General features: G+C 38.2%; 1 protein-coding gene across 1 annotated transcript in view; it reads right to left on the bottom strand.

The window, feature by feature from the left end:
• LOC127436387 (transmembrane protein 178B-like) overlaps positions 1-25901 on the bottom strand; it is a 153063-nt gene that overhangs the window by 51325 nt on the left and 75837 nt on the right. The window contains exon 3 of the mRNA XM_051690491.1: positions 24689-24802. Within this exon, the coding sequence (XP_051546451.1) occupies positions 24689-24802 (114 nt within the window). The remainder of the gene's footprint in view (positions 1-24688; positions 24803-25901) is intronic.

The raw sequence follows: 25901 nt of genomic DNA, 5'->3' as shown, positions 1-25901 counted from the left end.
ATTAACTCTTTTAACTGAAAGGCGGGACTTCCAACCCTATAGCCACCAATATTGAGAGTTACAATTTCTCCCATGTGAAAATAAGAACAATTTTATAAATGTCTACATATACACTACCAGTCAAAAGTCTTGAAACACTTGACTGAAATGTTTCTCACGATCTTAAAAATCTTTTGATCTGAAGGTGTATGCTTAAATGTTTGAAATTAGTTTTGTAGACAAAAATATAATTGTGCCACCATATTAATTTATTTCATTATAAAACTAAAATTTAATAAAATAAAAAAAAAAAAAAAAAACGTTTTTGAAATTGATGATGGACCAAATAATAAAGAAAAGCAGCCAATAAGTGTCCAACATACTTGGGAACTCCTTCAATACTGTTTAAAAAGCATCCCAGGGTGATACCTCGAGAAGTTGTTTGAGAAAATGTCAAGAGTACATTTCTGAAAACTCTAGGCAAAGGGTGAGTGCTTTGAAGATGCTAAAATATAACACAGTTTTGATTTATTTTGGATTTTGTTTAGTCAAAACATAATTCCCATAGTTCTATTTATGTTATTCCATAGTTTTGATAACTATCTTAGACTTTACTATTATTCTAAAATGTGAAAAAAAAAAAAAAATAAAGACAAATAATAAAGAATAAGTGTTTCAAAACTTTTGACCGGTAGTGTATGTATTAGTAAGATCTCATATAAGTATTAATTGTTAACATTATATATTAAGATTAACATTAGTTAATGCTATGGAGTAATATTTTTGTATCATTTATTAATTTTGGTTAATGCTGAGTGTTGTTAAGTGTTACCAATTTATTTTCACAGGAACTGCTGATGTATTTCATATAGGCCGATCATTTAGAGGGACTAAATGAAAAGTGTGACACATATATTGACAAAGATGATCAATAAGAGGAGATGGCCACAGCAGGACCACAACAATTGCCATCAAATATCTCACAACCTGTGTCAAATTTCTCCTAAGGGATCCTTCAAAGCCATGCTTATTAAATTCTGCCAACCGTATTAATCTCATGAATGGAACTATAAGTTCAGAGAGCTAAATTGTTGCATTTTATAGGTTTTTGTTTGTTTTAATAATTGCTATGACAACATAACGGCCATCATCTTTGCGCAATTTTTGATATATACTTTAGATTCCAGTTTAGATCTATGATAAGCCTTACAGCAATGCAACACATCAGTACCTATTCTGTGTTGGTTTACGCATATTTTAAGGACAAAGCTGAAAGTGATCACAATACAAATTCAGATATTATGAATAAAAACCCTTTATGTGTTTGCACAGGACTAGAAGTGTCAACTGTAAATGTCATGTATTGTACAGAATGGACTGTTAGTCGTGGGAGTGCATGAACTGTTGGTGCTCCATTAGAGATAATGCATGAGAGGTTTAATGTAAAGGTCTCCACAAACAGCACCAATGGTTTGCTTTTACTTGCATTTACATTCATTGCATCAATGAACTGCAAGGCTAAAAAGCTTTTTCATTAACCATAGTGATGTTGAGATGAATTATGAATGTGGTTTTGGTCCATATCTACTAAAAATAAATAAATAACTGAAAATGGTCTCCTAGTTTTTTTCCCCCCAAGAAGATAGAATTTCAAATGTTACACTGAAAGGCAGTTAATTGGTAATGCCAAATAAAGCAAAAGGCACGAGTGCTTAAAACCTCCTTAACCTTGGTAAAATCACTGTAACACAATGGCCTCGATTGGCTTATTGCTGTTGCTGCTGTATCAGAAAAGCAATATGATCAAATCCGAGACAGTTTAGCAGAGATGGTCCACTAGTATTAGATTGCATGGAAGAAATTGGATCGGCCAACAGATGTAGAAAAGGAAGTGCTGACTTACAGGTAAAAGAGCCAATCACCTTTTAGATAAAGACTTCGCCTGTTTGTCAACTCGAGAACACGCATATGCATTTGCTGAACCAGCCTGAAAAATAGTGTTTATTTTTAGCGTGATGTAAGCTGAAGAAGCACAATTTAGGATACCACTGTTGTAACTGCTGATTTTAAATATGTTTATAATTCAAGTAGATAGGAGCTGTACTTTTATGCAACTTGTTTGCATTAAAAAAAAGCTGCCCAGGAGCGTTCCAAAGATGCCCGCAGAGTGGACTGACTTGCCTTGAAAGGTACTTCAATATTAATTAAAGTTCATTTAATTCATTTAACAAAGTTCAATAGTAATTAAATTGATTAATATCAATAATCAGAATAAACAATTCTTTTGTCAAGAAACATGGTTTATTAGAAGGCTAATTATGGTTGCCAATCAAGTACAGTTCATATATTGATATTTGAATATAACTGAACTACTGATCTGTGAATCATATACTACTGTATATTATATGATATTACATTATGATGTTATGTTATGTTATGTTATGTTATGTTATGTTATGTTATGTTATGTTATGTTATACGGCTCTCTGGAATACTCGAGTCTGATTGTTTTCAATGGCGCCATCTAGTGGTCTCATATTTCTCTGTAACAACCAAACATTCACATATCAGACCATTCATCCGGGTATTTGCGAGCCATCTTTCCTGCTTCTCGGATCACTGTGCATTCTCTACAAATAAGCTAATAAAACAATTTCAACTTAAATCTGATTCATGTGCATTTATTTATTTATTTTGCAAGTAGTCAGACATTCATTAATTACAAAAATAAACACCAACAGAACTCCGACACAATCCGAAGGTGGATTTCAGCTGTTCATCAATTTATTTCTTTTCACATAATTACATAATTATAACGCAAATCAATGTTTCATGCCCATTTATTTGTTTATTTGGCAAGTAGTCTTGTAATAAGTGGGATAATGTACAGTCAGCCAGTTGTTATCGCAAAATAAACCCCTTCAGGGTGATACAAGACCCCTTCGCTTTTTGAAATATTATTAGTAGGCCTGATTAGTAATATAACACAAACAACATCTGTGAACAACATTTTTTATGTAATATAGGCAATATTATATAAAAGTAAAAAAATTTAAAAAAGATTTTAATTGCTTAATGGTGTCTATAAAAAATCCAAAAGTATTCTGTAGCCTGCAGTCTTCTCTATTTTCTGTGTTTGGCGAGTACAGTAATGTTTGTATATCTTCTCTCTCTAGTGCCTTAAGAGAACAGGCGTTGTGGGGATGCTGAGCCAACATGTGGCACACCTCCAAATTCCTTCTCTTACTTGCAGTTTCAGGCAGTATGCACAAATATACACACATTCTCATTCACATAACAATTTCCTTTACAGCCCATCCTAAGGTCATTTAATCTCTTTGCCTCTTTGAAAGTGGATGGGACTGTTGCAGTGCTGAGAAATTCTGATTAAACTCAATGTGAGGGCTGAATTTGAGGCATGTCAAATTAAACAACAGCATGCTTGATGGAGTTTTCAAATGGGAAGTTGTTATTTGACAGTTTGGTCTTCACAGGAGGGCAGAGGGCTGTATTTTTAATGTCACATATACTGTATCTCACTTTAGCTAACCTTTACCTTGCCTTAAAGACACCATTAACTAAAAATTGTTGAGTTTGTATGGCTTTTAGTCCATGTTTGTTAACTTTTGGTCATCTATATCCTAGTGTACTCCTAAAAGTTGACTAAATTAACTTTTTGTAGTTTCGATTGCTCATCTTCCACTCACTCATTATGTCCAATGAAATGCTCTCTAGAATGAGAAGGTCCCTCCCCTAATACCACCTACTTCTGGCTAGCTGTGCAAGTATCAATTCATGTTCTTGACTGTTATGCAAACTAAAGTCTATTGGCTATTTAAAAAAAAAAAAAAAGAGGACAAGCCCTTTAAAATTTTCCACCCACCTGTCACGATTCAATATATCGTGATACATCACAATATCATGATTCAATTTTGCATTCAATATCAATTAATTTGGTTATATTTCAGTTGTAATGTCCATTTCAATCAATCAAAATCAAATCATATCACTTTTATTGTCACACAACCATATACACAAGTGCAATAGTGTGTGAAATTCTTGGGTGCAGTTCCGAGCAACATAGCAGTCGTGACAGTGATGAGACATATACCAATTTACAATAAACTTCAGATTTACACAACACAATTTAAAATCTAATATACACATAATTACACATAACACAATATACAAATAATAACATACAATGTACAGTATACAATACACACAATACAGAATACACATTATACAATAATATATAATAATGTATATATAAAATGTACAGTCGGTTGTATTGTACTGTATTGACATTCAGGTCGGTTGATAGTAAGTTGCCAGTGTGTTGTTAAGAGAGAATATAATATAATAATAATATAATTTATGACAGTCCGGTGTGAGTTATAAGAGTAAGAGTAATAAAGTGCAGTGCTGATGTATTTTGATCGTGGGAGATCAAGAGTTCAAAAGTCTGATTGCTTGGGGGAAGAAGCTATCATGAAGTCGGCTGGTGCGGGTCCTGATGCTGCGATACCGCCTGCCTGATGGTAGCAGTGAGAACAGCCCATGGCCCGGGTGGCTGGAGTCTCTGATGATCCTCCGAGCTTTTTTCACACACCGCCTGGTATATATGTCCTGGAGGGAGGGAAGCTCACCTCCGATGATGTGTCTGGCAGTTCGCACACAGCCTTTGCAGTGCTTTGTGGTTGTGGGCGGTGCTATTGCCGTACCTGGCGGAGATGCAGCCAGTCAGGATGCTCTCTACAGTGCAGGTTTAGAACCGTGTGAGGATGTGGTGGTTCATTCCAAACTTCCTCAGCCGTCTCAGGAAGAAGAGGCGCTGATGAGCCTTCTTCACAACGGCTTCAGTGTGGATGGACCATGTGAGTTCCTCAGTGATGTGGACACCCAGGAATTTGAAGCTGCTGACTCTCTCCACTGGTGCTCCATTGATGGTGATGGGACTGTGTTCTCTATCTCTTCTCCTGAAGTCCACCACAAGCTCCTTTGTCTTACTGACGTTGAGGGAGAGGTTGTGCTCCTGACACCAGTGTGCACCTCCTCTCTGTAGGCTGTTTCATCATTGTCAGTGATCAGACCTACCACCGTCGTATCATCAGCAAACTTAATGATGGCATTGGAGCAGTGTGTTGCCACACAGTCATGTGTGTACAGGGAATACAGGAGTGGGCTGAGAACACAGCCCTGCGGGGCTCCAGTGTTGAGGGTCAGTGATGAAGAGATGTTGCTGCCCATTCTAACCACCTGGCGTCTGCTTGACAGGAAGGCCAGGATCCAGCTGCACAGCGATCTGTTTAAGCCCAGAGCCCGGAGTTTCTCATCAAGCTTGGAGGGCACTATGGTGTAGAATGCTGAGCTGTAGTCTACAAACAACATTCTCACATAAGTGTTCTTTTTTTCCAGGTGGGAGAGAGCAGTGTGTATTGTAGATGCAATGGCATCATCAGTGGAGCGGTTGTTGCGGTAAGCAAACTGCAATGGGTCTAGTGATGGAGGCAGCACAGAGCAGATGTAATCTCTGATTAGTCTCTCAAAGCATTTGCTGATGATGGGGGTCAGAGCAACAGGACGCCAGTCATTTAAGCAAGTGATTTTGGATTGCTTTGGAACAGGCACAATGGTGGACGTTTTAAAGCATGTAGGGACTACAGACAAAGAGAGGGAAAGGTTGAAAATGTCTGTAAAAACACCAGCCAGTTGCATTTGCACATGCTCTGATGACGCAGCCTGGAATGCCGTCTGGACCCGCGGCTTTGCAGATATTCACCCGTCAGAAGGATCGGGTTACATCCGCTACAGAGACAGAGAGTGAACTACCCTCTGTAACTTCGGCCGTGAGAGCTCTCTCCGCAAGGGCGGTGTTATTTCTCTCGAAACAAGCATAAAATGTATTTAGCTCATCCGGGAGAGAGGCAGCGGTGTTCACGGCGGAGTTTTTATTCCCTTTAAAATCCGTGATGATATTAATTCCCTGCCACATGCTTCTAGAGTTGGTGGCGTTAAACTATCCTTCAATCTTGTTCCTGTACTGACGTTTTGCTGTTCTGGGGCATACACAGGGCATAACTGGCTTGTTTATGCTCCTCCGCGTTCTCAGAATTAAAAGCGGATCAAGTGCCGCGCGAACATCGCTATTAATCCAAGGTTACTGGTTCAGGTAGATCCGTATTGTTCTGGTTGGAACGACGTCCTCTACGCACTTTCTGATGAAACACGTTACGCTATCAGTGTAAAGCTCGATGTCATCATCAGAGGCGGACCGGAACATCTCCCAGTCCGCGTGATCAAAACAGTCTTGTAGCGTAGATTCTGATTGGTCCGACCAGCACTGGATCGCTCTGAGGGTGGGTGCTTCCTGTTTCAGTTTCTGCCTGTAAGTGGGCAGAAGCAGAATGGAAGAGTGGTCCGATCTGCCAAATGTGGGCGGGGGAGGGATTTGTTGCCGTCCCGTAAGGGAGAGTAGCAATGGTCCAAAACCCAGTCCCCTCGTGTGTTAAAACTAATGTGTTGGTGGTATTTTGATGCGACTGATTTGAAACTGGCTTTATTAAAGTCCCCGGTCACAATGAACGCGGACTCAGGGTGCGCGGTTTCCTCCTTGCTTATAATCCCATACAGTTCCTTGAGTACCCGGTCTGTGGCGGCTTGTGGCGGGATGTACACAGCAGTGATAATGACCGCTGTGAATTCCCTCGGTAGCCAGAATGGTCGACACAGAAGCATGAGAAATTCCAGATCAGGAGAGCAGAAAGACTTGATAGAATGTACGTTCCTCTGATCACACCAGGATTTGTTGATCATAAAACATACACCACCACCTCTGCTTTTACCTGAGAGGTCTTTCGCTCTGTCCGCTCAGTGCGCGGAGAATGGCTGAATCTGGAATCTCAGCAGACATCCAAGTTTCTGTTAGGCAGATAATGCAGCAGTCCCTCGTCTCTCACACTCTCAGCTCGCAGAGCTTGTTGTCCAGAGACTGAACATTTGCCAGTAGAATACTGGGTAGCAGGTCGATTTGCACAACGTCTTACTCTGATGAGAACGCTGGCTCTGTTTACCCCTTTCCTTTTGCGTTTTCGCGGCCGGGCAGCCCAGACAAAGGGCTCCGCTGGTGTGTTTGTAAACAGCGGGTCGGCATTGAGGAATTTGAAGTCCGGTTTACAGTGTGTAATTGCAGAACCAATGTCCAAAAGTGTTTGTCTGTCATAGACAATAAGGCAGACAACATCCATGACAAAAAAACATAAGAATTGTAAACAAAACAAACAAAACACTACAATGTTGTGTCGGAGCTCGCAACGCAGCAGCCATACTCCGCGCCATCTTGAGATCCAATTTCACGTACATAGGCTACAGCATGAAAGTAATTCTCTTTCAGCTAATGCTGTTATTCATTATACAGGGGACCTGTATTATTATTATTTTTTAAATATACAAAGTCCAAATAAATATGATTTCTTGAAAATGCATGTATTATATTGCATATATATATATATATATATATATATATATATATATATATATATATATATATATATATATATATATAGAAGCCATTCGACCAAACAAACACTACTGTCAAAGTCCCTGCCGCTAGTCTTAAAGATACAGTACAGTTTTAGCACTTGTTTTATATATATATATGTAATATTCTTTACAGCATCCATGCTATGTATGATTAGAATTAAATGTTTCTTTTGTTGTTTTTGATAAATAACTGACTGTAGAGAACAAAAAGGATATTAAAAGAGACATTATTCAGCGACAAATATATCTCGTCTTTGGATTCACATTACACGGAAAGAGTCAAATCTTTTACTCTCAGCACACAGTGAAAAGATATCGGTGAATGAACTTCTTCGCCACTAAATCACTCAAACACTGGTGAGTGAAATCTGACAAATTAACAGCCAGTGGCTAATCACAGACTTTTTTAGTCCCATATGGGAAGCATTTACGCACATATGATAGTAGGGGATTGCAGATAGAAAGAAGGAGAGATCTTGGCATTTTAAGAATCGACATTGGGATCGTACAAATGAAGATTTAGCAGAAAATCTATATTTTTGTCTGTCCCTAGACCAAACACATGAGAGAGGCCCAGCGTGGTGTGTCCACTAGAGAAAAAATTAATCCTGCAGGCTCAGTTTCAGTCACTGGCGAACACCACTTTCAGATTTTGTACTTATTTAGATGACCTGCTTCTTTTTTGAGATGCTGGACATGATATGAATACACAAATAGTTGAATATACAGTAAATATCACAATCTATGGACCTAAGAATCGATACAACATTGTGAGAAAAAGTATGGCGATATATTTGATCGACACAGCTCTAGTCAGCACAGTAAAGTGATTTCATCCAGTCTTTAAAACACAAACATCTATTCATACATAGTATCAGTGCCAGGATTCAAGGTGACAGAAGACATGATGCTAGATGTAGACTGCTAGACTATAAATTATTAAAGACTCTGAATTTGTCTGCATTAAATATTCAGTTTATATACCCCACAAAATCACCCCACAGATGTTAAATGGAGTTAAGTGCTGTTGCTAATGTTCTCAGCATCGTGAGCCGACTATGTAAATACATTAAATCATAATTTATGGGGTTTAATCTTAATCATTTAATCATTTAATCATTTGTTGTTGTTTTTTTCTTGCCTACAAACATATATGATGTCCCTTACATGGCATGCTTAAAGTCAACATGAAACTGTGTTTGCAACCCTTTTAATTATGTATGGACTTACTTTTATCCATTAATAATTGATTGAATGATGAAAATTTGAATAATTAGTTTTGGTGACTAAGCACCGGATACTTACTGTGGTGATGGGGTGTGGCCGAGCGACCTCTGTGGAGAGCGAGGCCGCGAGAGGAAGAAAGGTAAGGATTGACACCTGTGGGAAATTATCTCTAACAGCTGTTTGTGTTTGCATTGAGAGCTGAGAGGGATATAAAAGAGCAGTCCAGTCAGCCGGAGGAGGGAGAGAGAGACGCACGAAGCTGTGTGTGTATGCATGCTGAGCTGAAAAGCAAACAGTGATGAAAATACTGAAAAGTGTGTAGAAATAAAGACTCCGGCTCCCGCTTCCTCCTATACAAGAGAGCTAAGAACCTGTCACACTTACTTTCTCATGTTTATTGAAATGCTGAATCTTATGAACAACTTTGCTCTAGGAAGAGTTGCTTTTTCTTAAGAGACCCTTTAATGCTGTCCAATGAGCCTTTGTGAATTTGTGTGGCAAAGAGTGACTAAATGTACATTTAATGTAAAGTTTGGCTGTCCAAGGATCTGATTGCCTTTATTGGGATGTCTAAATGTTGGATACTGGGGCTAGTTAGTCATCATTGTGATGAGAAATAGAGTTGGATTCTTGCTCAGTCCCTCCAAGGCAAAGCTGAAGAGAAAAAAGCTATTTACGAGGCAGAGAGAAAAAGCTGAGGCATAGCAAAAAGAGGGATTATCCACATAGACAAATTTAGAGATGTGTCAAGTGGATTAACGACTGTGATTATGCAGAAAATGCACTGCCGAGCACACTGATTCGATGAGACACTAGTGCTTTTTGAACTTCTGTTTTTCAATCATTCAGTCAACATCTTTTAGTCTTCACATTCTGAATGTTCTGTGCTTTCTGCATCTGTTTGTTTGTTTACTTCATGTATTTGTTCCTTCAAGTGAATATTTAAAAAACAAACAAAACAAGGCTTAATTATGAATGTTTTAGCCTAAAATCAAAGGAAAAAATTAAAAATTATATAATACAATTTTTGCTATTTCTTTATTTTGATGTTGGGATTAAATGTGACCTGGACATGCTTTAGTAATACACAAATAAAGATAATAGTTTTTATTTTTAAATTATTATTATTATTATTCTTAATGAAAAGTCATTTTTGGAAGAATTTTTGCATTGACATTATTTTCATGACATTTAAGCACGTTTCAAGACCACATTTGTTATTACTGTATTGTAAGAAAATACTACATTTAAATTGTGAAGTATTTATACACTACATTATTTATACATCATGTGAGTATTTGTTGTGCTGCCTTTACTTTTTATTTTATTTAAATCAGTATAAGTGAATTGTTTTACTGTATATTGTCCTGTATTTTTCCTGTTTTTTTCTTTTACTGTAAATACTGTATTACAGTAAATAATAATTACCTTTGAGAATAATGGGATTTTAAAACATTCAAAAGTAAAATGTACGGATGTATTATAGTAATGAGAATTTGATTATTTTCTTTCCATTAAGGTGTGAATTTGGGGGGAAATGGGCATTGTTGTAAAAAATTTATATTAGAGCAAATCATTTTCATAGATCATCAAATCATCAAAATATCATGTAATCTACAAATTTAATTCCTGAGGCACACAGCTCAAAGTTAATCCATACTCCAATACTGTTGAAAAACAGTCCTGATATACACCACTGTGAAGCAGGGGCGAGGCCAGTAATCTCCAAATGAGTGGACATTGGTGAATCAGGGTGGACCTCTATTCTGTGCTTAATTTCATAGTGAATATAATAAAGTGTGCACTTTTCCTCAGCCGTTATGAGTCAATATTTGCTAATTTACAGTTAGCTTAATACTTAGAGTTGCGTAATTACAGGTACAATAACAATAATTAGGCCTATTTGTTTTTTTAACAATTATTAAGTTAATTATTAGTAATTTACCATAATAGGTCATATTGATGCAATGAAAAATTAATTGGCCATAGAAATTAATATAATAAATTAAAATAAGAGATATGATGCAATAAACATTATTATTAGACACTTTTCAGTGCTCCTGCTGTGCACAGGTGTTGGCTATTTCCCCAATGATCAAATCTTTAATTAAGCTGACAACTCTCCTTTGGCTGACGTTCTGGGCTTCATGGAGCTGCTGCAATGTTGCAAAATATTTCTTTTGATTAGTAATCTTTGTAAAATAAGAGGTTTGGTGAAAAACGCAAGTGAATCAGATGTCCTACAGAGTTGGGGAATGTTACATTCAAATGGAGGCTAAAGAGTAGACAAGCACAGAAGAGAAACTTCTTGTTCAAGAACCATTTCTGAGGTTGCAGCTACTGAATTATAACACATATTACAATTCACCTGTCATTCCAATGTCCTTGCATCCTAAGATGGTCTGAGATCATCTTCAGCGTTCTCATAGATGACACTATATCTGTGAATTGTTCCCAGATTACGGACAGAGAAGGAATAGTGAGAACTCGTCATATGCGCGTTCTGCGAGACATGCTCGCTGCGCACGTGAGCGCCAATGCGCCAATAAACCTCTGAACACACAGCAAATCGGCTTTTCTTTCGTCTGATTTTCAAAATATGATCAAGTGTGCTTCTTCAAATGCGCATATTTGTGTCTAACGGCGTTTCTTGTCATTTATCACGTCGAGACTTCTTACAGGTCGCCTGCCACAGTTTAGGGGTAGACGACGAGCAAAATTAATTAAAACGTGGATAAATGATCTTGGTGCTAAGTGGATCTGTTTAAAGGCATGACTATAGAGAGCTGTGCAGTGCAGAGAAAATGAGCGACTCGGTGAGAAGCACGCCGCAACTCATTTCAGTTCACCATAATCATATCAAACTTTTTATTTGAAAAAAAAACAGATTTTTCTAACTATATTTATAACAGGAATATGATGATTATCTCGCATTTGAGCTATTTTGCGTGCGACAAAATGCAGTTTCTTTTAGTATGTTCCTGCAGTTTTGATTGGGTGGACCAGCCGTCAATCTAGGTGGACCAGTGCCACTCTGGCCCTTATGTGGCCTTGCGCCTGCTATGAAGGATGTCAATGCATTTTAATCAAGCCATTAATGTTTTGTATATGCATACTTAATTTCCACGCTGCTATTTTTAGGTCAGATGTCACAGAAAAAACGGAAAAGGAAAAGAAAATATTATCTTAGGCCTCCAAAGAGCTAGATCCATCCGTTTCTCTAAAGTGTACGTTGTGGAAGAGCGTTTGTCATTAAGTGGCTCCTAGTGAAGCGCTTAATGAACTGAGAGCCACAGCCACAGTCCAGCAGTTCAACTAGTCTCTATGGATGCCATCACCTACAGCAACAACGCCATAGTCTGCTCTCTTGTGAGACAGAACAGGCAAATTTGGGCTCTGTTACAGTGTCCTCTCTCTTCCCTCCCTGTTTTAATTGGCTACAGCCCTCTGTTCTCCGGTGCGCTCATCTAAAGGACAGAAAGTACTCTCTACAGAATACAAGGCATAGATGGTGACAGTGACAGTTCTTAGATCAGTTTGTTAACCTGTTTGAAGAGAGTGCAATTGATTTAAAACTGATGGGTTCTTTACCACGAATAGGATAGCAAAATAAATAGGTTTATCACATTTTAAAACATATGAGACAACACTCTCCATATCTGTTGTTGACATCAAAGGATGGTTGTCCAATCAAAATGCTCTGCAAAAGGGTCTGGGTAGCTCAGTGGCAAAATACGCTGGCTACCACCCCTGGAGTTCGTTAGTTCGAATCCCAGGGCGTGCTGAGTGACTCCAGCCAGGTCTTGTAAGCAAGAGTCACATGGGGTAACCTCCTCATGGTCGCTATAATGTGGTCGCTATAATGGTTTGATCTCGGTGGGGCGCGTGGTGAATTGAGCGTGGTTGCTGCGGTGGATGGCATGAAGCCTCCACACGCGCTATGTCTCCGTGGCAACGTGCTCAACAAGCCACGTGATAAGATGCGTGGGTTGACTGTCTCAGACGCGGAGGCAACTGGGATTCGTCCTCCACCACCCGGACTGAGGCGAATCACTATGCGACCACGAGGACTTAGAGCGCATTGGGAATTGGGCATTCCAAATTGGGAGAAAAAGGGGAAAAATCCCCCCCCCCAAAAAAACAAAAAAATGCTTTGCAAAAAAATATTTTTATCAGTATTTTTGTCTTGTTTTCTAGTAAACAGTTCTAAACATCCTTAAAAATGTAATATACTTGAGTAGACAATTACATAAGAAATTAAGAATTGAATACTATATATCTTATAATCTTATACTAAATTAATTAAATATTATGATTGTTTGTTTTTCTTAATTTACATTGATTTTTATTCATGTTTTAAGGGTAAATATAAAAAAATTGGGGTGCAAATTCAGAGGTTAATGCTTAAACAAGAAAAAAAAACTTAAAATGAAGATATATTATTACACATTTACACACACATTTTTGCTTCTCAAGTTAATCTATTTTGCTTTAAGGATGTTTTTTATTTTTATTTTTTTAAAGAAAATAAGACAAAATACTAATTAATAAAAAAAATTTTTCTATTATTATAACTCATTTGAGGAGCATGCAATAGATCTAGAGTCTATTGCTGAAGGGATGAGTTACTCAGTGATATTCTTGAGGGCTTTCTGTTTCCAATTGACTTCAAAAACATGATGTTACAAGCAACAGAAGCACAAGGCCACCAAGGAATTGTGTATTGAAATGCTTGACCTTGACAGTGTATTCTTACAATACTGAAGAGAAACACAGTGTGCGGTGTCCCCATGTTTTTATATTGTCGCATATTTTGCCACAGGCCTTCATTGTGAATTCCTGGCCTAATTTAATCTACAAATACACTAGAGCTAAAAGGGGCCAAAGAGGGTGAGTCAGTGGCCTCTGTTTTACTGAGAAAAAAAAAAGTCGCACTATCTATTTGAAAACTCTGTAAACTGGCCCAAATTTCCACTGAATTAGACAACGGCTTTCATGTATCTTGAGCTATGCTACCATTTTAGATGTTATGCAAGCTTATTGCAAAGTGCAGAGTGTTGAAATGTGAAGTCTATAGATAGATGGATGGATGGATGGATGGATGGATAGATATTTGTATGGAGATTAAAACAGTGTTGTAAACTCTTATTGCACTAGCAGGGCAGCTTTCTTTTCATTTAAGCTCAAAGATCAAAGTAAGCCATTGCTTTGTGGCCACTGGGCAACTTCTGCTTGGCCATCCACAGACTAATCACTAGGCAGTCGTCTGTCAGATTAGAGCCCTTTAAGGCATGCCGGTCACACAGCCAAACCCAAAGGAAACTCTGGCTAATCTGAAATGAAGAGCATATGTGTCAAGTGCATCGATTTATGGCTCTAAACTTTGCATGACTGTTGTGTTGTAGTCTTTCCTGTTCATTTTTAGTCTGTTGATGTATTTCCCATCAATCACCACTCAAATAAAGGGTGTGTCATTGCTGCCGTGGTCTGCCGTAGCATTATCTTTTAAGGATATAGTGTGTGAGCATCGGTGATGACTATTGCAAATCAAAATGATGCAATCACTAAAACAAGCACAACAAATAAATGGTCTTTGATTAATAGCAAAGGGATTAACAACACTCTGCATGTGCTACTTAAAAAGGGCAGTGAATTTCTCTGCAGAAATGATATTTTTTCTGATACAATTTCCTCTTGCTAATGATATCAAATAAACTGCATTTTTTTTGTTTTGGTTTATATAACCAGCTGCAAAAAGACCCAAGGTTTTGACTACACATTTTACATGTCGATGAGGTTATGTGGTACATAAAGGATTACTGTTGTAATAAGGATTTGAATAATGAACAGTATGGTGGAGTGTTTGGTGCTTGATAATACAACATTTATTTAGCACTAGCTTTCTTTGTTTGTCAATGGCAATTTATTGTTGTCAGTTTCATTTCATAGATTATCATCCTTGTTTTTCCAAGCCTGCAAGGTCACATTTGCAATATTAATGGCCTTAGATTTTCCATTAGCCAAAAATGTATTGTTTAGTTTAATGTATATGTAGTCTTTCAAAAAACTGGAAACCAATTCCAAGTGTGCTTTATCTAATAGTTCGTTATATTTGTCCTATATTTAAATCTTTGTGAAGGACTGAGTCATGTACCAAGAAGAAACAATGATCCTTCACAATGATATCAAAATTGGTCCTATTTGCTTTCTCCTTACACCTTCTACCTCTTTTCATTGAGTCATGTTACTATACCTACATTTCTGCTAAATTATTTTTACATGATGAAATAAACAGTGTAGACATTACTACAACAATGCCGTTCACACAAATCATGAGTAAAACAGCAGATTATTAGTTCATAAACAATACTCTTTGATCTGTTCCCCACATAATGATATATTCTGACACCAAAACACTTTACTATAGTGCATGACTTTCTGGCAATTCATTTAAACATTTGCATTACAAAACCAACCACAGTTACAAGTAGGGCTGGGTATCACCAGCCACCTCACGATACGATACAGTCACAATTCAGTAAATATCGCGAAACATCAAGATATCATGATTCGATTTAGCTTTTAATTTCAATTAATTTGGGTATATTTCAGTTATAATGTCCATTTTGAAAATATCACGATATATCACGATATGTGGATCTAAGTATCGATACAATATTGTGAGAAAAAGTATCGCATTTGTTTGTATCGGCACAGCCCTAGTTACAAGCTCTTTCAAATACAATCAAATTGCACTGTAGCTCAGCTAATGAAGTACTGGAATTGCAGCACAAAGAATCAGGGTTTGAATCCTGAAGCACACGTTAGCCGAAAGTATCAGAGAAGCACCAAAAAATTACATGGTTGCATCTGCAAATCTTAAAATTGCTTGCTAAAATTGTTTGTTACTTGCAACTATTAGGGAATTGCTTTTTATGCCACCAGATTGGGGAAGGGAGTTAGGTTTTTTTGATTTAAAGCTCAAGCATTAACCTTTAAAATATCATCTGTTTAGGAAAAATATTTTACTTACATTTAGCGTCACTCAGTGGACACTTCACCTCAGAACTGCAGAGATCTGTGTAAGTCACCTGATAATATACTTTAATCTGGCAAAAATGTTGCCTCAGATCAACCCATGAAATGGGTTGTGAACACTGTTTTATGTGACTTTAACCTTTAAGCTGTATAGGTATATGCCTGTAAATGTATTGCAATTTTGTGCCTCTCTGCTCTATGATGGATGAGTGTAAGAAAATCAACAGTCTTGATGTCAAAGTCTCCAACTGTCAGATTGGAAAGGAAAAGATCTCTCCGCTTTTGAAAGAAAATATAGTGATAATGGTTGTCAAAATGTCAAATCATAGCTGAGAGATTTCTCTAACACTTCCCCCTCCTCCTCTATGCCCTGTGACTGGCTGATTTGTGCCATCCTTGTTAATGTCAGGCCCAGATGGTTTGCATGATGACACTATTGCCAATTTCCATTTATTAATGCTTAGACACATGGAAATGTCTCATCTAGGCGAAATTAAATCACTTGTATATAAAGAGTGAATTCTGTGGTGTGGCCATTTTCGAACTCCACATTCTACAAAGTACAATTAAAAGCAATTCTTCTGCCATTCCATTCATTGAATGTTAATACTCATACAGTTTAAATGTAAGTACAGCGATGATACAAATGGCTCCATCCTACCTTAATAATATCTGATTACAACAGTGAAGGTTAATTACTCTTAACAATTCATTTCCTCTGTGTATCCCACTCCGGGGTAGCACAAATCCTGTTTTTAGTAGGGATCAAAGACAACAGCAATCAAACAATCAAACTCCCGTTTTTGGTAACAAATTACTTTAGTAAAGGAGGGACATATAAAAGTCTATATATTTAAGCAATATCACACAAGTAAGAGTTTGGACTATCAGCACGGCTGTGATTCAGCAACATTAAAATTACTAAAGTTAATGGATAATAGCTAGATGTTAAAGTTTGACACATAATGGCCAGTTATTTAGTCTATATTTGCTCTGCTAACAAAAACAATTCCAAACGAAGGCAAAGCAGGCTCAGAGGTTATGTGTTGCTTTCTTACACAGATCTCTGCAGTTCTGAGGTGAAATGCCCACTGAGTAATACTTTTTCCTAAACAGATGATATTTTAAAGGTTAATGCTCAAGTTTTAAATCAACAAATCCTACCTTCCTAACCTATTCCAGATAGTGGCATAAAAAGTAAATGTGATATTTGCAGAAGCAACCGTGACAGTTTTTGGTGCTTCTCTCACACTTTCGGCCCAATTCTGTGTGTTGCTCAGAGGCTGAGCAACACAGATTGACAGCATGTCTGAAACAATGTGAATATATACAAGTGGAGTTTTACAAACAGTGAAGCATCTCAGTATTGTTATAGTTAATATCAGCACTCCTGAAACACCTCTTGTCCAATCAGATCTAAGGACCAAAACTAATTGTTGTATTTTAAAAAGTATATAATAGAGAGATAGCTTTATATGTATAAAAAAAAAGATTTTAAGGCTAAATTCTTTATTCTTATTCCATGGTTCTAACTCTTACTTTATGGTCCTTGAAACACTAAGCAGCCTCTGAGCTGAGTGCACTGAGATCTGAAGGATTTGGCAACCAAGAGCATAATTCGCTGTAAAGAGTAAAGGATGGGCAAGGAGGAGGTGGGAACTGGCAGAACAGTCAACAAAATTTTAATCACATAAACGAACTTAAACATAACATAAAACACACGACAGCGTGGCCGCGTGTGCCTCTCTCTCTCTCTCAAATTGGCGTCCCCAGCTCCTCTTTATCCACATTTGCCTCTTTGGGCACCTTTACACATCACAGCAGATTATTTGCTGTCATGTTCATTGACAGCTTCCTGCAGCTCATTTTTGGTGCTTCCTTTTGATGTTACAAAATCCTTGCTGCCGAAGTTACCGAACCAGGCCAGAGATGGGATAAGGAAGAGAGGTCATGAGCAAATTTTAAAAAATGTATAGGAGAAATTATAAACATCAATATGGCGGCTGTAGGAAAGGAAGTCTCACCTTTCAGTTAAAAAAGCCAGTCACCTGTTTGTTTTCAGCATTAGCTGTATCAGCCTGAAAAATAGAGTTTTTAGGTTGTTTTGAGCAAAGAAGCTATTTTTATTCCATTGCTGTCAGTTTTTATTGAAGACTTGAAATATGTTATTGATTTATTGTTCTATGATTTCAGACTTTCCCCTCTTTCAAGTATAGGAGCTGCATTATATGCCTATTAGCTACATATAAAATAGCTTCCCAGGGGGAGTTACTTCATCCAAAGCTGAAAATCCCAAAAGCATTCAATAGGTTGAATTGAATATGCTATCCGTAGCTTAAAACAAATGGTTTAGGCTTCTGTGGAGTCTTATCTTTGGCTTTGATACTCAGCATAATCGAAGGCGTGTCTTTATTTGTAACTTTCTTGCTGGTATAGTCGGTTTCCAGGGTTTTGACTGACAGGTTCAAATGAGTGCTGTGTACACCCCACAGCCTTGTGAAGTTTTGCTGATGTCATTCGTGTGCAGATAAGCATTATGAGAGCATACAGTAGGAAATGTTCTAACCCGCCTTTGTTCAATTTCACACTCTTTATGAAATGTCACGCCTGGGCTCTCATCTGAGCAGAACACAAGCTAAAGCAACTAAAGCTGCAGTGACACTTGAACGTTACCTATTCTGTTAGTTTGAGACATCAAAACACAACAAAAGCTTTGATCTCCCAAATCTACTTTTGATCTACTTTTTTTTTTTGGAATGCCCAGTTCCCAATGCGTTCTAAGTCCTCAGGGTGGCGTAGTGACTTGCCTCAATCTGGGTGGCAGAGGACGAATCTCAGTTGCCTCCGCTGCCTGAGACTGTCTTATCATGTGGCTTGTTGAGCACATTACCACAGAGACCTAGCACGTGTGGAGGCTTCACGCTATTCTCTGCAGCATCCATGCACAACTCACCATGTGCCAAACACTCAACGGCTGAAAGCAACATCTCTCTCTTAGGCTTAAGTTTTGTAATACACTCAAGGCTGGTTTTGTGCACAAATATGTAAACATAATGTGAATGACATGAATGAGAATTGATGAGATTTAATTTAAGTTACTATGCAAAATCACCAAAATGCGGTATAATATAACATGAGCGAGCATCTCTAGAACAGTGGTTCCCAAACTTTTAACAGTTGCGTACCCCTCCAAACATTCAACATCCTTTCGTGTACCCCCTCTCTAACGCACAGATAACAATCACACAAGGTACTATGAAAATATGTATATTTAACACAATCATGTTATATTTGTACATGTTATATTAATCATATACATATTGAATAAATGGCTTACCGATTGAAATCCCCCCTCATCACGTTGCGGTACGCAAGAATGGCATTCGGTTCCGTGCTTGGAATTGCACATCACAAAACAGCACAGACACACGTGTGATCAGCCTGTAACTTGCCCTATAGCCTACTTTGAAAAACTGACCATAACCTGGCCCAAAACCTGTAGGTTTGCTGGGTACCATCGGACTCAGATCGGGTTGAGGAACTCTATACACATACAGAATAACCAAATAGTGATTTTGATATTTAAATATCGTGCACATCTCAGACATTGCTACAAACTTTTCTTCCATCTATTTGAAAAATCCAACCAAATCTGCCAAGCGTCCTGTAGTGCATAAAGGTGAATGTAGTCACGTCATGGGGGGCCTCCACGGTGTACCGGCCCATGAGCCTCTCAGGTCTTAATCCATCCTTGCTGACACCTGTCATCAAAGCTTATGAACTTAAACCATCAGAATCAAAACTCCCTATGCAACTAACCTTAAATACAAATTACGTTTTAAACTGCGAAAAACAAACAAACAGACAAACTAAAATTGTGGATGACTGACATGTGTGAGTCTGGTAAAACAGTGAATCATCAATTTTACTTGCTTTCACTAATCTACGTCACCTAGCAGTGTGGTGAGCTGACAAAAAAGATACTTGCGTGATGCACAATGCATATTTGTAGATGCATTTTTTTAACAGCAAAAGATAGGGTTATTTCATTGCATATTTACCTGACCTTTATAACACAACCATTTTGGTGTTTCTACACTAGAGGGCACACAAAATTATTTCTGACAGTGAGTTTTATTTGCATACCCCCATTGTCACCTCACATACCCCCAGGGGTATGCGTACCCCAGTTTGGGTAACACTGCTCTAGAATTTCCGGTAGAGAATAGCGGGAAAAGAACAAGCATGTCCATCTAATTTGAATAACCATTTATACAGGAATATTGTGAAGGTGGCATACATGTTAAACACTTGACAGTGCTACAACTAAAAAGTTAACAATGCTAGTCTAGTGTGTCTAAGCGGGCCTTGCAGGTAAATGCAGCCTTATTTATGGTACTGTATCTAGGTGTACACACATTTGTTATGCAACCAGTCCTGCTCGACCCGCTCCGAGTGATATTCGAACTGGCATCAGCCAGAATGTGAGGTGGGCGTGTTAATGAGGACGCTAAAGTGTACAGCCTCTAGTACGCCTCTTGAGGCCAGGGGAGTCAGGTTTACACATACTGTACAGCTGTCATGTACCAGTTGGCTCCCGTTACACTCAACCCCCTAAACCTCACTTCCATCCGGGTCATGGCACCACTGCAACCGGTCCTGCTCGACCCGCTCCGAGCGGGATTCGAACCGGTGTCAGCTGGCATGGGAGGTGGGCATGCTAACGAGGAGGTTAAAGGCTACAGCCTCTAGCGCCAGTCGCTAGTGTGTCTCTTGAGGCCAGGGGAGTGAAGTTTACACATACCGCACAGCTATCACGTACCAGCTGGCTCCTGTTACACTTAGACAGCAATGGAGAAATTTACTTCTCAATGTGTTGTAATGGAGAGTTCTTGATCTTCTGACCTCTCTTGGTCTCAAAATCAATATGGCACTCAATAGAGTAAAACTCAAAAAGATCATGTCTTCTGTTAATTTCACAGTGTGTTCTATTTATTTATAAATGTATTTACTTTTTAAGTCTTTGCTCTCTGAACAGCTGAGTAGGCGGTAATATAAGTATTTAATATCCAAGCCTAACATTAGTCTAACTGAGAGAGTGACCTTCCACAGCATGCAGAGTCATATCTTTTTCTATAGTTATGCTGTGTTCCATTTAAGTCGGATGTGGGATAGTGACATCTCCGATCTCCGACCATAAAGGCATTCCTTTGCCAGATGCTCGAAAGATGACGTGTAAGGAAACAAAATTGCAATGCTCCCATTGGCTTAGCAGCTATTTGACTGTCACCAGAGACATCTCCTCTTAACCCTATTGATAAACAATGCTGCAGCACTAGCATTTGTGCTGCAGGTGTACGATTATCAAAAGAGTATATTTTACCACATTTTATACACCTGTTTCTACAGGCATTTGTTAAACAAGTTTTATTGTCATGCAATGTAGGAACGTTGGCTTAATTATTTATAATATTCAATAAAAGTGTATGTTTATCATGTACACCCTGTCTACACCACTGATGCGACACAATGGCTTGAGGCTGTCTACACTGGATGCGTCGACACGAACATTTTAAACCGTTTATTTGTGTTGTTGGCAGTAGTTGCACCAGCGTGTGCAGTAGCCTACAAAATGGAGCGGGACACCTGCTTACTGTCGGTGCAACTCCTAAACCTAATGTATGGGTGTGGATTCTACAGCAAAAGTTTTTATTTATCAATGGCATTGTTGCCCTTCTGGCTGCGCCCACCGGCAGGCTTTTCCCTGCCTCTCTAAGGCTGGGGAAGGGGACGAGGGGAGGGAAAAACAAAACAATAAAGAGGAGAGGGAAATGGCAAGGCAGAGTGATAGTGAGAGAGAGAGAGAGAGAGAGTGGAGACAGAGAAAAAAACTTGCTTGCCGGTTTCCCAGACACGCCATCGCCTGGTCCTCGATCACTCCTCCACTCCTGATTTCTCAGGGCCAGCAAAGCCTTCTCTGCTGGCCTAACATGTCAAATAAATAAATATTTTTCATCCTTTCATTCTCAATCACCTTTTTGCCTATGTATTTTTAATCGCTTTCCACTCTTAATTAATCTACAAACAAATAGAGAAAAATGAAAAGTTTATCCAGTCAGAATTTATTCCTTGATGCTTACAAGCAAAGTGTTGTAACTGTTTCACAAATCGCATGACCGAAGCAGCACGTGAGTCTGAGCTCCACCCCGTCAGGCCTTCAGAATTCCTTCAGAATCCCTCAACAGTGCAAATGAATGGGCAACTAAAGTCAGATTGTCAGATTCATCAGCCAGTCAGATTGATTTATTTGTTCTTGGTGGGTGTGATGTCCAATTGAGGCCTTCTAGCTGGCCTTGAGTGACCCAATCATGCTTTAAGTGATGTAATTTGAAAGTGAAGAGCGTGAGATCTTGCTGATGAGTTGGCTGTCATCACTGCTGGTATTGCCGTTGAGAAAAAGATCCTTATGGATTACAAACCTGAGATGTTCTGCATGATCGTGCGATTGATTAATTAAACAGGAAAGGAGGGCTGATTTTCACCTCAAGCAAATTGGTAAGTGCTTTTTGCATTGTTAGCAACATCAGGAGTTTTCTAAGTGTAAATTTGGCTGCTTGAGCATTCAGTATTGGATCAAGTTTTGATAAGTAGTGCTGCGTTCCATTCAACTCAGAAAGTCTGATTTTACAACTTCCTACTAGGAAAATTGCAATGGAATGCACCTTGAAGTCAGAATTACAACTTGTAGGCTCGTGCAGAAATTCCGATTTTGCCGAGATGCAGGGGCATGATATCACACAAACATGTAGACACTCAGGGAGATATACAAAGTAAGTGATGAACATTCACTTTATTAAGTAATATCAATAAATGAGTACATTTCCACATTACATGAAATTAAAGCTTGTTTAACAAACGCCTGCTGCAGAAACAGGTGTATAAAACATTATAATCTCTTTTGATAATTGTACACCTGTAGCACAAATGCTAGCGCTGCAGCATTGTTTATCAGTTGGGTTGCTAGGAGACATCTCTAATGAGAGTCAAACCCCTGCTAAGCTAACGGGAGCATTGCAGTTTTGTTTCTTTAAACATCATCTTCCGAATATCGGGGAATGGGATGCATTTATGGTCGGAGATATCAAGTAGGAATATCCCACATCCAACTTGAATGGAACCGTGTACCCTGACGAAATGAAATTTATTGCAAGCAACATTTAAATCGCAAATATTATTAGATAGATTTTTCCAGGTATTATAGACCTCCTTGGTAGATTCATATGAAAAATTATGATTTTTGAATGTCTGTTTGGAAGACGTTAATTTCACAAAACAGTCATGCTGCAGTTAAAATTAGGCTTGCTTGAGCATTAAGTGTCATTTCAAGTTCTGGCTTTCGTGCGTGGACGTGTTTTTAAAATGTCAATTGGTATTACTAGTGTAGCTGTATGATGCCCAAAGGCATAGGGTGTCTTATTCATTGTGAAACTGTGTTTTCTTAATGGCATGAATCACACTGAAGGCCTAGACTTAAAATGCATGGCCCGCCACTGATTGTTATCCTTTATTTATCTCTTTCTAATGACTAGGGATGGGCCACAACTGTCAACCAAAAAGTCTAATAGTTTATCTAGATATTTTAGTAAATATTTTTTTGTTTTTTTTTGTTTAATTAGGTTGCTGACAGCATGCTGCGCTTTAACCGTTAGAAAGTTTGCATGGTAAAACCCTCTTGGAGAAGTTGCAACTTTAAATGCTTCCCATTTAATGCACCGTCAGTGTAACCTTTCACATGCAGATGGATGTTTTTGGCCATTGTACTGCATCTTACGCTGTTTTTTTAGTATCCCGCCATGAGAGTTATATTTTTAGAACTGTGTTTCAAGTTAAAAAATAGTATACATTTTCAAAATGTGTCTTGAGACCTCTACAATCTGTTAAATTCCTATGCAGTTTTGAACAAAAGAACATTTAGACCTCCCTAGAAATGCACCAGATTGGGTTCAGGTAAACCCAAAACAGAGCTTCCTTAAGAGTGATTTGTCGACTAGTCATTCAGCCAACCCATCAACTAGTTCATTAAAAAACATTAGTTTTGGATATTCCTACTAGTGACTAGGCACAAACAGAAACACATTTTTACATATTCTGCAAATGATTTTGATGTAAATTCTGCTTGAATGGAGGAATATGGAGGAATGCACCAAAATATTTAATAAACAAATATGCAAGAGTCGGAGCATGTGTACAACTTTGTGAATTTTAAGTTTTCTGATTCTGCTGAGCTTTCTGTGGAGTTCTGTGGGCAATGATTCAGTGTGGGCCTGCTAATGGTCTGCTTTAAGTGTTAGAGCATTTCTCCAACATTACTCCAAAGAAGCATATTCATAATTTCCATCTTATGTGGTGGGGAGAGTGGGACCAGAGCAAAACTGGGTCAACAAGGTATCCCGTATCTGACTTTGAGATATATACCCTACTTACTCTTTCTACAAAGCAACAACAAATCTCTTTATCTCTATCTTTAGGTCTACAGAGAGCTTGCTCGAGAAAAATAAATGAATATAATCACATTGTTTTGCTTTACCCTTTCCGTATTTTAACTTAAGTGTTCCGTCTGAGCAGGTGAGGTCACTAGGCTGTTGATGATTACTGTTTGTGCTATTTAGAGAGTGCTTTTCTCAGCATCAGTTGGTAGAATAACTGATTTGTACCATGGATGTAAATTAGTCAAGCTATTATGGCAGCTCTTTGTCAATCAGGTATGATGTGCCTTGTGGCAAACTTTGAGATACCAATGCTTTAGATGTATTACAAGGCAAAGAATCCTGTGCTCCAGCGCTAATGACAGTGGTTGCATTTCTTGAGTGTGTCTTCATAAAAGTGAAGTCAGGGTACTCACGCAAAGAGTGCCACTCATCCTGACGTATGGTCTTAGTGATGTTGTAGGAGAGATTCTTGGGTATTGTGGCCGAGGAGTAGTGGTACTTGATATAGGAGCATCTTTCAATCGACCCTGCAAAAGAGGAAGAGATAAAGAGGTTGAGAGACTTGCACCCAGTTGTATTTGCTCATATACTCTATGAATGAGTAAACCTTTCAGATACAAAAAAGAGCAAACCAGAAGTGAAATCTGTTTATAGTGAAATGCTTTCTGCATTACATGTCTCATAATGCTGTTGGATGTAATGAGATTCTGTAAGTTTACTTTTACATTGGCAAGGACAGTAATAGTAGAGAAGCACCCTTTTGTACTGACTGATTTACTTCAATGGATCTTTCAAATACTGTTGCACTGTTTCAAAAAACCTTTTGAGCAGCCTACATAGGCAGCATTTTAAGGCAATATAGGTGGGCTCCAAATGGGAAAGCTGTTCCAAAAGTCAGGAAATGTAATTTTGCTGCCTCCTAAGATACCTAGTATTAGCCCACGTGATTTCATAACAAGTAGTAATAACAGTACAAGATGGCAAAATCAGAAGAAATCGTAGGAGTTGCCTCATACCACAATGTATGACTTTTACTCCCAAAGAGAAAAACAAACAAACAATGATATTACAGGTTTTCCTACGTTTAACCCCTAACCCAAACCTAACTATAAAGTCTAACACCTTACACAAACCCTAAACCTAACCACGAGTTTATAAGGAAAATCACGGTTGTGGACCATGGATGAAAGAAAACACTGGGGTTTAAAACGAGACGCGGGAAACGTATTACAGGTTATTGATATGAATCAGTCATTTGTATTGCATAAAAAATATGGAATGAGTAACCAAATTTTTCTAAAGTGTTAGATGGGAGGCTTGCTAAAATTTGATGCCTGTATTGTATCGATTTGAAATTTTGTTTGTTGATTGGTTGGTCTCTAACCTTTTTGCACTCGCCGAGTCATATGATATCTTACGATTTCGCCATCTCACATCCAAGATGGCAATTCATTTAAAAGGTTACTTCACCCAAAATTGAAAATTCCCTCATCATTTACTCACCCTCATGCCATCCCAGATGTCTATGACTTTCTTTCTTCAGCAGAACACAAACTAAGATTTTTAGAATAATATCTCAGCTTTGTAGGTCCATACAATGCAAGTGGATGGTGATCAGCACTTTAA

This window comes from Myxocyprinus asiaticus, chromosome 47 (assembly GCF_019703515.2).
Source record: "Myxocyprinus asiaticus isolate MX2 ecotype Aquarium Trade chromosome 47, UBuf_Myxa_2, whole genome shotgun sequence".
Taxonomy (NCBI): Eukaryota; Metazoa; Chordata; class Actinopteri; order Cypriniformes; family Catostomidae; genus Myxocyprinus; species Myxocyprinus asiaticus.
This window is presented reverse-complemented; position numbering and strand designations above follow the sequence as displayed.